General features: G+C 42.0%; 2 protein-coding genes across 2 annotated transcripts; both read right to left on the reverse strand.

The window, feature by feature from the left end:
• Window positions 1–528: 528 nt before the first annotated feature.
• dhx35 (DEAH-box helicase 35) lies at window positions 529–8,536 on the reverse strand. The gene is made up of 21 exons (XM_076166993.1): window positions 8,476–8,536; window positions 7,960–8,087; window positions 7,559–7,651; window positions 6,475–6,552; window positions 6,257–6,361; window positions 6,105–6,166; window positions 5,951–6,020; window positions 5,759–5,818; window positions 5,119–5,231; window positions 4,930–5,026; window positions 4,674–4,832; window positions 4,275–4,485; window positions 4,041–4,165; window positions 3,745–3,799; window positions 3,436–3,626; window positions 3,253–3,330; window positions 3,018–3,147; window positions 2,779–2,860; window positions 2,599–2,670; window positions 2,298–2,409; window positions 529–1,988 (listed from the first exon to the last, which is right to left on the reverse strand). Exons 1-21 carry the CDS (start codon window positions 8,513–8,515, stop codon window positions 1,950–1,952), a joined length of 2,100 nt encoding a protein of 699 aa, XP_076023108.1. The 5' UTR covers window positions 8,516–8,536; the 3' UTR covers window positions 529–1,949.
• Window positions 8,537–9,325: 789 nt separating this feature from the next.
• Window positions 9,326–12,287, reverse strand: rab5if (RAB5 interacting factor). The gene is made up of 4 exons (XM_076166364.1): window positions 11,972–12,287; window positions 11,608–11,711; window positions 11,213–11,342; window positions 9,326–10,787 (listed from the first exon to the last, which is right to left on the reverse strand). Exons 1-4 carry the CDS (start codon window positions 12,077–12,079, stop codon window positions 10,746–10,748), a joined length of 384 nt encoding a protein of 127 aa, XP_076022479.1. The 5' UTR covers window positions 12,080–12,287; the 3' UTR covers window positions 9,326–10,745.
• Between the last annotated feature and the right edge of the window lie 119 nt (window positions 12,288–12,406).

Genomic DNA, 12,406 nt, shown 5'->3' on the forward strand with positions numbered 1-12,406 from the left:
GAATTACTAGGCAAGAATAACTTGTTTCTAGTGCAACACTGCCACCCTTCGGCCAAATCAAGCACTGCATGAATAGCAGTTCAATTGCTTCACTGCCGAGAATAAAATGAAACGCCAACTCTCAGTGGATGACAATAAGGCTTTATTTGAGAATGTGAGGAGGAAATGTCAGGTGATAAATAGTTTTATCTCAGGTGAGCACCTACACAGTTCTACAGATTAACTGCACAAATATTCAGAGTATCAGCACAAATGAGAATAAACAAGTCATCTCGCAATAATCTACATTTGCAATTCATCTACGAGGTGATCTTAAGTATAGGCCTATATCAGAGTACAATTTAACATGCAAGGGTACTTCACTTGTGTACTCTTCTAATTTGACTTAATTTATCCATCTATGGTGTGTTCTGCAGCTTGATTACAGTTTTGCTGAATCTACAGTAGTAACCTCAAGAGCAAGATATCTATGGAAAACCATGCATTTGAGTGAGATTTGTGACAGTAACCATTCGGATTTGAAAACAATTCCTGGTTGATTAAAAGACCAAACCTTTAATCGATTGTTCATTGATACTTTCTGAAGTATTCAAGACTGAATACCTCGGAAGAAAAGGAGAATTATAAAGCATAACTAAAGCATAAATGTAGAACATATGCAATAAATATGGAATGGAAAGAACATAACATTGGCCATTTTACTGAACACCTGGTAGATGATATTGACGGTAGCAGTAAACGGAGTCAAATAAGGCCTTGTTCAAAACAGTGACGCAAGGAAAGGCAATTATAATGGCCAAAGAGATGCTGAAACAGATTAACGCTACTGTTTCTTTGAGGCTTTGGATGCTTGTCTGAATGCACTTTATGTCATCATAGGAACAAATGGCACTTCTTTCACTTTTGATTTCACAGCTTTGCATTTACAATGCTTGGGTATAATTGCACATTCCATCTGCAAAACGAAATGTGAAATAGGCTGTTTTATAAAATTGGCACAGAGTGGTGACAAGGCCACTGTGTCTGAGCTAGACAGTGGTAAAGTGGCAATATAGTTTAGAACATAATAATATTGCCTTTAACAAAAATGCAAAAGTAAAATCGGTCTTTTCACAGTATCGCGTTCAATGTAAAAACTGGGGCGGGCTAAAAAATAAAAATGAATCAAATAAATGAATTTATTTTCCCTCCGCAGCCAAGTCTTGAAAATCTTTATATACCGGCACAAAAGGGACTGAATGAATGTTGAGATGATTTAAGTAAATGGAGATCAATTATCATTTCTCTGTTGAGCGTCACATATTGTGAACCAATGCAAACATAAAGGCACCCAGGTTATGAGGATAGCAAATGAACCAAAACCTAAAACCATAACAAGTCCTTCGATGTGGAACATCCTCACATTCCATTGCCTTCAATTATTGATCATGCCACAGAAAGAAAATACAATGATTAAAAAAATAATGAAGGCAGGAGCCAGAGGGATGGACCTGTAAACACAGGGACCACCCCCGGGCCCTGAGCCTGCTCTGACTATGTACAGGTATGAAGGGTCACCTTATGTAACCCTGCTTGAATGGACACAAATCAGGCACAGTCTGAACTCAGCTCGCATCCATCACCGTTTACTCTCACTTCACCTCCAGTTGCACAGGGTCATGGATTAGATATCAAACATTCACACTATTTCAAATGCTTTCAAATGTAAGCAAATCACGTGTTACTATTAACACTAAAATAACACCCCGTTACACCATTCTAGCATGGCCGCATAGTGTCTCCAGTGTGGAGAGGTTGTGTAGGTGGATGTGGACAGTAGATATACATTACATCTTTATATACAATGAAATGGGCAGGGGCACAGTGGCATTTAAGAGGGGTTTTCTCCTTTTTGTTCAACCGTCGTTCAACAGTCTTCCTGCCTTACAGTGGCGTCCCATAGACAGCATTCAGAGCACCCGAGATCGCTTGCTGGCCAGTGAACCATGCTGAAAGAAACAAACAAAACAAGGATCAGTTAAATCAAAGATATCAAGGTAGCAGACTGGAACAAAGGGATTATAAACAAAAAAAACAAGCATCATTCTATCCAGTACAACCCCACTGGAGCTTTAGTGCTACTGTCTGATGGAAGAAACAGATAGTACATGCACTCAGTACACAACTTTGTCCTTACTGCAATTAATAAAGGCAAAATCTGATAAAGGCATACACGTGCACATTGGAAGATTGAAAACATTTAGTATAATCAACGTTTAAAGTGCATGTAAAAATGTAGCACAAGGTCTCTGGCTCACCTTAGCCTGCTTGTAAAAGTGAGGGGCCAAGTCAACCAGCCAGGCTGACTCAACAGCAGTCACATCCCGCATGTAGTACTTTGAAGTCTGCACCACTTCATTGAAGACAACCCTGGAGCGGAGACAAGGACACCTTAAAGTAGGCGCTGAGAAATGACTTGATGTGTAAACTCTGAGAATCACTATCTCTACTCTCGGCATACCGACCGTTTCAAGAATAAAGGAGATAAAAGCAAACAGCTAGCTGCATTTGTAACACAGCTGACGCACAGTATAACAAGTACAAGTATAACACACTGACCATTTTGGAGACTTCTCTCCAAACAGTACAGAGTTGGGGTGTATGTGAAGCTCACGGTCGTCTCGTAAAGTCCTGACAGAGAGGAGAAGAGTGTGATACACGGTTTGAAAATGTACAAAGACATAACAAACAAGTCGTGCTGTAGTACACTCAAGAGCAAACATCTAAGAGCGCCCTCACCTGTAGGAACCGGAATGGTGAATACGGGCTGCATTGGAAAAAAATCCAGACACGATGCACTTCAAGATCACATCAGGATCACCTGGACAAAGACAGTAGCCATAGTTTCATACTTCTGCAGCGATTATATCTACCTGTAATTACCTGCGTGACAATCGCAGACACGCTGAGAATAGCTTTGTTTGACGTGACCCTGACAATTATAAAAATGCTTCCATCAGTAACCTCCACATGCATACCTTCACTGGAAGTCCTCGGCACCTTAAACTTGTTCATGAGTCGTCGGAGCTGCTCTCGCACAGTCACAGTGCGCAGCAGGCCCTTGTAATTAAGGAAGTGCTCCTGACACCACTGAGAGCTCTTCTGATGCTGTGGAGGAGTAAAGAAGAAAGGAGGCACGGCTGTGGTCAGAGCAGACTTTCTCCCTGACATTTGCTCGCAGCGTTGTGTCAAACTCGTGACTTTCATACAAACCTTAATGAACGCCTCATACACATTCAGCATGGTGAGGTGGTCTCCCTCCGCCACAGCAAATTTCCTGTGCTCACGGGCCTGCAGGGTGAGATTGCAATAAAGTGAAGAAACGTAACGCTGACAAAAATTTCGGCACATTACACCGATGCAACACGCTTCTTTTCAAGGTCTGTTTTCACTTACGGCAGCTTTCTTTTGATTAGGTGGCACGACAAAGATATTCTGGATCTGCATCATGGCTGCTATGGTAACAATCTCTTTGGAGCAGCCGAAGTTTCCCGATTCAAGGAGCATCTTGGCAAACATGGGGCTAAGAGGAAACTCTGCCATCCGCACACCCATGGGATCAGTCAAACGGCCATAATGGTCAAGGCCTGCCAACAAATTCAGCAGTTAAGGATTCAGCATCATCTGCATGTCTTCAGGAGCCACCAATAAGTTTTAAACATCAATCGGCTAAATGAAAGACGTTTTCCCCAACTTGTTGCTTACCTCCCAGAGCGTAGAGCAGCTCCAGAGCCTGGACCATGGTCTGAGCTGGAGGAGGCTACAGCATAAGAACGAAGAACATCATGTTATTGGGACAAACTGGAATTTAACCCACAAAACACTGGACTGGAACCTGTAAATCACCCTTTCATAGATTAGACAGACACAGTGCAGTAATAGTAGTAAAAATAGTAAACACCCACTGGCTGCTCCCTGCTAATTAAAATGTGAAACACATTTCCTTTCACAGTGCACGAGTACTTCACAGCCACCTTGTGGATGCACAGAGAGTTACTCACAGAGAGGAAGCTGAACCGCAGCACGTTGTCGATGCCTAACGCTTTGAGCTGCAGGATGACAGGGGCCAAATTGGTGCGCTGCATCTCTGGCACAGTCGAGGCGGGCAGCTTCTCAAAGTCCTCCTCTGATCGAAGTTAGAGAGGCAGCATGTGAGAGGAGTCGACAAAGAGCTAGAGGAGACGAGCTAGAAGCACAATCCTTCCCGGTAAACATTCTTATCCGTTCCTACATACCTGTGTATAACCTGAAGCATTTTCCAGGTCGGTTGCGTCCGGCTCTCCCGGCTCTCTGGCTGGCTGAGGCCTGGGAGATGGGTGTGACCAGCAGCGATTCAATGGCAGTGCGAGGATTATAAGCTCGCAACTTCACAAATGCACAGTCGATGACGAATACAACTCCATTGATGGTGATTGAGGTTTCAGCTATATTAGTAGCCACCACCACCTGTAAGAAACACAAAGCACTCTCATGTAGTGTGGTCACATTCTCTAAATATTAAAGAAGAGTGTCATAAAGTCCTTATGATCCAAATGCCTGGGTAAACTTCTAATGTCGGATACAGTCCAAAGGGATTTTGGACAAGAACATCCCACTTCACATCCGACAGAAATACAAGAGAACAGCATGTTTACCTTTCGAACAGTAGAGGGCGCCCTTTCAAAGACTTTCATCTGCTCTGCATAAGGTAGACCAGAGTACATGGGTAGAATTCTCAGGTGCTTCTTCATGCCGTATCGTGACAGAGACCTGGCCTGGTCCTGCAGGAGGGACACCACCTTCTCCACCTCGTCCTAAGTGAGCATATAAAGCATACATTCATTTCTAAAAAAGCCCCTACCACACAGAAATAGTTATAAAGTCAGCAAATGCGACGTTCGTGTGACAAACCTGCCCAGTAAGAAAAGCCAGGACATCTCCATCATCTTCAGTCTCGTGGATCTTCAGCACTGTCTCAACTGTGGCCTTTACGTAATCAGGGACAGGACTGACAGCAAATGGAAAGCAGATATAAGATAAGCTATCAGGACTAAATATGCAACCAATACACCATGAAGGGACAGAGTCATCACGCAGTACCTGACAGTGTAGAAGACATCAACTGGGAAGGTTCGTCCCTCCACGGTCAGAATCCCACAAGTGTCCTTATTAGGATCCCCAGATTCATTCAAGTTGAAGAATTCATGGAATTTCTTCAGATGAAAGTGATATTAGTGAGACAACACAACACTCATTTTCTATACAAAAACATTTACTCTGTCGAACCAACTGGCTTCTACTCGGTTGGGTTGGGCTACTAAGTTGATTCTGTAATGAACAGTCACTGCAATATGAGACCATGTGTATGTTTGGCATGAGGTTTCTATTCTTTAAACAAATTGTACTCCCAATGTTTTGCAGCACAAACGCAGTGACGTTCCCTTGTCACCCTCAAGCTGACGTTTTAAAGAGTATGCAACTTAATACTGCAGTATCACTAGAAACCTTGCCAGAGTACATAAAAGACTTTGTGAACCGAAAATAGATTTCTGATATGGCACATCAGCTGACGCGCCGAATGCTGCGTGCACTCGAGGCCTGATTGTGTCTTTGTTTCATCGGTGTATAGCAGATGTTAGTCCAATGTGATCTGACCTGACATCCACTCTTGCCATTTGTGTCTCATTGTTTCTCGTTTGCTCTCAACTCAAGCATATCTGTTCATCTTAATGATGCTCACCTTGGCATCCAAAGTGGCTGAGGCCACGATCAGTCTCAGGTCTCGCCGCTTCTTCTGAATCTAATGAAACAAAGAATAAGGACCTGAGCAAAAAAAGGAAAACATGGCACGCATTGTTTATGGAAAGAAATCAATGCTATACTCGAAATTGGATTTAAAAGAGCTATTTCTTGATGAATGAGTTGGCATTACCTTCTTTAGTAAACCAATGGCTATGTCTGTATAGAGAGTTCTCTCATGTGCTTCATCTAAAATCAACACACTGAGGATGAGAACACAGCAAAGCATTAGTTACCAAACGTGAAAACGTGGTCCAATAACGGCTTTAAGCTTCCCTGACATTTACCTGTACTTTTTCAAAAGAGGATCGGCCATCATCTCTCGCACCAGCATGCCATCTGTGAGGAACTGATGCACAAGGGCACAATTAAACACCGACTACAAACCCCTAAAAAGTTAAACTAGACAGCAGGACCCACAAAGGTCGGACAGGTATACCTTGATCCTCGTAGCTTGGGGATCAGAGCAGTCATCAAATCGGATGGTGTAGCCCACTTCATGTCCCAGCAGGGCCCCCCGCTCCTCTGCAACACGGTTGGCTACCTACCAGCACAATACAGAAGGGAGATACAGCATGTGTTCTTCATAGACGGCAGTTTCTTTCCTGGAAATGGCATTGGCAAGACATGGCACGGCTGAGAAATGACAGTACTTACAGAGATGGCAGCCACTCGCCGAGGCTGCGTCACTCCAATCACCTTCCCCTCTGCTGCCCAGCCGGCCTCCAGCAGGTACTGAGAGAGAGAAAGTATAGAGAAGGGAGATCAGAGGCAAAAGAAGAGGGGTGCTAGAATGAGAATCACCATGTAGCAGAGTGCATAAATGAACCCGTAACTGATTTGATTCCAACAAAACCACAGTACCAAAGTGTAAAACTAATTTCCCCCAGAGCACAATAAGGTTGCTATTCTATTCTATTCTATGCGAGGCCTTGCAGCTGTTAGATTTCATGCACTAACCTTGAATGAAAGAGATGTCTGTCCTGTCCATTATAAAAAAGTTTCAATATCTGTTCCATTATTATTGTTATTATTCCTCCTTTCAGCCACGGCGACAGCTTCTCTGTGTACAGGAACAGTGTCCTGATTCTGTCCTCGTTTCTTCTCAGGGTTTGCTCAAAAGTGCAGCATAAAATGCTCCAGTAACCACATGGCACTCTGGGAGATAATGCGCCATTATCCTTTAAGTGTCCTACAAAAAGAGACGCTGTATCTTTGCCAGGTCGTGGGACATTTCTGACCTTGTTTGGTGGTGAGGCGCTCACAGGTCTGCACTTTTACCTTTTTCTATTCTAGCCATGGTTTGAGTGTTGTTTTCTTTGGACTCTGGTTATAAGATGATGCAGCCAAGTGTCATCCATGGCCAAAAACTGATACAATAAACTATCTGCATCATAGATCTTCTAGTCCTTCTGGTGTCCTCTGGGTCCTCCTCGTCCTTCCTCTGATATCCAAGTCTGCTAAACTTCCTACTTTGGCTTTTTTAGTAGATGTCCGTCCTACAGTCGCAGTCATGTCTTCATAGGGGAGTTCTGAAATTTAGCTTTGTTGTGCGGGGAAACTAAGAACTCCACCTTGTTCGCCTACTTTGCTCATCTTTTGTACAGACATTGGCTCAAAGGAATGATGGTGGATTGCATACTTCCTCCCTTCTTTGAGCTGCATCAGGCTCAGCTTTGTCACTAATCGTCCCTCACTTAATTATCAACTTAACACACGACATGCGCATAATCATACAGACCTGAGGTATCTGTGTCGTCTTCCCACATCCTGTCTCACCGACTATGACAACAGTCTGGAAGCTCTCCACCAAGTACAATATGTTGTTTCTGTGCTGGATGCAAACAAATAACACAAAGGGTGAGCGAGACTGCTGAGCACATAAACACACACAAGACAATGAAGGTGTTGGGTTCGAAGTTAAGAAGGATGGAGAAACCTTCGGGGATATAATGATCTGATACTTTCAATGATATTAAGATGCTTTAAGTGATGTTTCAGAGAACACTAGACCACATCTACATCAAAAGGCACTTGTCAATCATGGCCTTCAGTTCCAGCGTCAGTCATGTGGGGTCAGTTAGTTTTGGGGGTCGTTTTGTGAGCGTAGCTGTCAGTCATGAGTGAGTAAGGGGTAGCCACCTTGAAAACGGGGAGTTTCTGTCGTTGCCTCTCGATGGAGAGCGTGGTGTGCGGGTTGAACACGATGGGAGAGCCGGTGGTCTCGGTGGTGAGCTCCCGCTCCTCTGAGATCCCAGGAGCCTCAGAGCCTGCAAGGGGCAGATGATGAAGGTTAAGAGGAGATACAGTATCTCTGCATGTTTTATTCAGCAGGGAGCTATTTTAATTCCTCGACTCGAATGAAAGAAACGAAAGCGGGAAACGATGTTACTGCGTATTCTTAAGCGCTTTTCACTCTTTGGCGGGGGAATTTGATGTCTTACATGTTCTTTCTTTCGTTAGCAGCTTGTCATTTCACATTCGGTACGACCCGCTCCGCATATCGAACGTACCCGTCTGCAGATACCGCGAAGCAGCCGAGCGCGAGTCGCTGCGTCACGGAGGCTCGTCGTTTCGCGCGAGCAGGTGCACGAAAATCAACTTAAAGATGTGAGTTTGACGCTAAATGTCTTCATTAAAGCTTTCTGGCCCACTTACCCGGCTTCCAGAATTTCATCGTGGAGAGGGGAGCCGCCATCTTGGCTTCTACGTCACATGTTTTTTTTGCTTCGTTGGTGGTGACGTCACGACGTGGCGTTTTGGTCATGAATGTTTTATGATGTTGAAATCACATCATTGACATTGTTTCATAATCACAAATGTAGATTCTACACACAGCTGGATACATTTTCTTTTAAAATTCCACAAAAACTTAACTAAATGTCTGGATGTATCATGAATTAAACCAGGTAAACTAATTTTTTAGCATTAAATTATAAGTCAGGGGCAAACACCAAAGCTGTTGGAATTGCTTTTCTTTAATATTATTATAATGTAATGTAAGTCTACAGTGGTGGTCTTATGGTCGTAATTTGATGTATTGACAGGAAACTTGAAAACTGTCTAGGGAAAGGTCCTAAGGAAGCATGTTCATGTAGGCTCTTTATTTTCTCACTAATAACTCTGTGTTTTTCCTGTTTTCTTATCTTTCAGCAACTTTCCTGCTTGATTTCATCTGCTTTCACTTTGTCTTCTTAATCTTGTCCCGTTGGTGTTAGGGTTTCTCAGTTGGCTTGTTTATGTTGTCTGGCTGATCTCGTCTGCTCTTGGTGTCTGCTTGTGGTGCTTTGTCAGCTTTAGATTGATGTAATCAATCAGTTAGTGATCTAATCTGTACTTGAATATGCTTTAGAACATTCAGCAATGCACAAGTATGTGATATCAGGCATAAACGACATTCACTTGCACTTTAGTGAATAGAATCTTTCACTGATAAGATCAAGTGGATTATTAAGATTTGTACCTTAATAAATACTAATTAACAATGATAAAGTATACTGAGACCATATCTTTGAAAATGGAGGCTATATAAAGCCCATGTTTAATGATTCCCAAAAGATTTGATCAGAAAATACAATCCTCCCACACCAGCTGCAGATCTAGTATAACAGCATCATTACAATAACCTTGCTAGAGCCTCTGAAAATTTCCCCACTATAAAATACTGAGAAATATGTTACATCAACCTTGATATAACATAAATACAAATAAATCTGCATAATACAGGGTGGAATTTGACAAAAGGGACAATATACAGAATATACAGACGTGTTAAATAAATTTCAGTACAATAGGTAAGACTTTGATCTGGAAGCTACATGTGAAGAAAACCTAATTTAAACTTAAACTTTTATCCTCTATGCGTTAATGTCATTAATGACAGACGACATCAAGATATTTTAACAGCAAAACGTGGAAGTACACAGACCAGTTTAGATTAAATTGGTGGACATCTCTCTCCATAACCAATTTGTGCAGCTGAACAATGTTAGGAATTCCTAACTGAAGTTGACAGTGCACCAGTAAGACCAGAATATATTGGCAAAGGATACTGATGTATACACAATCAGAAGCCATTCTACTGTTAAAATGAATACCAAATAGTGATTTCAGCACATTGAAGCATGGTTATCTAGGATTTTCACATGTGCTGGACACCAGACGGAAACAAGTGACTGATTTCTACCAAAATACAATATAGTATTGTATAAAGCAGATAAATTAACTTTCTGATGGTGTAGACATCCTTCGAAATAAAGGCCTTTAGCTTGTGACTTTCACAGGTGGTCATGTTTACTGCCATGCAATTTTAATTATTTTGTCAGTGTCAGACATTTAAAAACAAAAGACACATTTTTGTTGTTGTCAAATTAAAAGGTAATACTACAAACTAAAAGTCACACTCTTGTATCAATCAGGCCCAATGATTTTATGACATGATTTTTTTTTTTAACCACTTTTTCCTGTAATTTCATTCAGCAGCACACATGACAATCTGGGATGAATTAACATACAGACTCTTTGATTTCTTGATCTAAAAACCAGTGCTCTTCTAAAACAGAAGAAATACTTTGCCATATGCAAAAAAACCTTGTGGTGCATTTTTGTTTAAAATCGATTAAATGCTCTAGCATGATTACAACTGCAACCGGCCTCAGCAAAACCACATGCTTCCCATATTCCATTAGTGTTTGCTCAGAGTTAACATCAACGGGGTGAAGAGGGGAAATACAACATTAGGTAAAACCAAAAGTGACATGTTCATCACGGCGTTCTTGCAGGATTGCGCTATTCAAATTAGGATTCCAATGACGTACTGCACACTGAAACGTCATTCTTGGGAGTGTTGAAACTTCAACAAAAGTTCCTTTTGTCTTGACAATTTACTTCAACACAAACGTCCATATTTATTGTCTGATGGTTTCCTTTCAGTCGAAATGTAGAGCTGTGTAAAAGATTATCCACACCACCTGTTAGAGAGAAATATTGGATTAGACACCAATACCAAAATCATTGGCAAATACCAAAATGCAGCAATAAGTCGGTAATTGTTATCCGAGAAATTACAATATAGATATATTTGACCAAACCAAGATTTGATCTTAAAAGCTAAATATGCTCGTTAAGTGTCGTGTTCTTTCTTCTCTTGTGTTCCTTTGATGATTGTCACTTCTTTCAGCATTGACAAGACTGAAGAGTAAAACATTAAAAATATAACCTGGCATTTTATCTTAGATACTCCCTTGTGCTATTTAGGACAGCAAATCAGAATGATCATCAAAATCAGATCGGGTCAGATGAAAGAGGTTCATACTATAACCAGGCTCTGCTGTAATGGTGAGGCCTATTTCTCAAGGAAGCCTACATTTGTTTGCATAAATATTTGCATCCCCACCAGAAAGAGCGCAAAAGATGTCATGAAGCCTTCTTTGGTAAGTTCCCATGTTCCACCGTATTCCTCCTCGTCGATCTGCTGAAAGCTGCTGAAGTATACATACAAGACACCGGCGTTGATGATGCAGAATCTGGTGGGGCAAACACATGGGGATGTTAGTGTTTTGGTATGTGCTTTACTATGCTATTACTAACCACATGGTGCCTGCAGAACCATCATCATCTAGCTGCATGACCCTGCCATCAGTGTATGAATGGGTGAATGTGAGGTCAGTGTGAAGGTACGGTATATAAGCACAGTCCATTTACATGTCCATCTCAAATCAATGCAGGGAACTTCTACATGTTCAGTAAAAGGCATTTAGTTGGAGAGGAGAGACGAGTACAAATACTTACATGGCTATTCCCAGGAATCCTTTCAGTGGTGCAACTCCCCATATCACACCGAGGATTATTGCAATTATTTGCCGAAGCCAATAAATCACATCTAAAAACTCATCCTGAAGGAGAAAACAAAGACACTTGATTAAAACACTATGGAAACGCTGATAATCAGTCTTGTTGATTATATTCACACACTGATGTTATGTTGTACCGGCAGCGATTGTAGGCAACAGCTTTGAAATCAGATTAACCCTTGCTATGCTCGTATAGTCGTTGGTACGAGCAGTGGGCAAACTATGGTTACATTGAAGTTTAGAGCATTTGGAAGTGCCACTACATAATGTTTGGAGTACTAATATCATCGGGACACACTGACCTTCTCTTCCCAGACAGCAGTGCTGTTGAACGCTTTGGTCCATGTGGACTGTTTTACACCCCCATTCACCAGATGACTTTCTTCTTTCCGCTTTGAACTGCTCGTCATTCTTTGCCGTTACCGAGAGCTTGACGCTATAAAAAGTAACACTTCAATTGCGGTAACAACTCTACAAATGATAAAGTACGAAGCGTTTACTGCGGGAGTAAAGTACTATGAAATTTGGTGTTACGGTAATATAAGCTCCGCTGATCTGACAAGATTTTCTGGGGCTAACATGAAAAAGGGCCGTTTGAGCATGCGCAAGACCGTTTGACCCCGGCCGCCAACAGCCAATGAGCGAGTGCGACGTTCACGAGCCGCTTTTAGAAGAAACTCCAAAAAGTCTACAGGGACCCCTAGTGGTGGAGATCTGCTATTCCATATATGCACTCT

Source organism: Genypterus blacodes, unplaced genomic scaffold (assembly GCF_046128005.1).
Source record: "Genypterus blacodes isolate CSIRO-AG114 ecotype Tasmania unplaced genomic scaffold, CSIRO-AGI_Gbla_v1 ptg000156l_1, whole genome shotgun sequence".
Classification (NCBI taxonomy): domain Eukaryota; kingdom Metazoa; phylum Chordata; class Actinopteri; order Ophidiiformes; family Ophidiidae; genus Genypterus; species Genypterus blacodes.

Excerpts from the sequence above, each read along its gene's own strand:
- rab5if (XM_076166364.1), bottom strand. The coding sequence starts at position 12,079 with ATGACGAGCAGTTCAAAGCGGAAAGAAGAAAGTCATCTGGTGAATGGG. Across the intron at positions 11,343-11,607 it reads GGATTCCTGGGAATAGCCAT|ATTCTGCATCATCAACGCCG; the intron begins GTAAGTATTTGT and ends TTGCCCCACCAG. Across the intron at positions 10,788-11,212 it reads CATCTTTTGCGCTCTTTCTG|GTGGTGTGGATAATCTTTTA; the intron begins GTGGGGATGCAA and ends TCTCTCTAACAG.
- dhx35 (XM_076166993.1), bottom strand. The coding sequence starts at position 8,515 with ATGGCGGCTCCCCTCTCCACGATGAAATTCTGGAAGCCGG. Across the intron at positions 7,652-7,959 it reads AGAAACTCCCCGTTTTCAAG|CACAGAAACAACATATTGTA; the intron begins GTGGCTACCCCT and ends GTTTGCATCCAG. Across the intron at positions 2,410-2,598 it reads GGAGAGAAGTCTCCAAAATG|GGTTGTCTTCAATGAAGTGG; the intron begins GTCAGTGTGTTA and ends TCTCCGCTCCAG.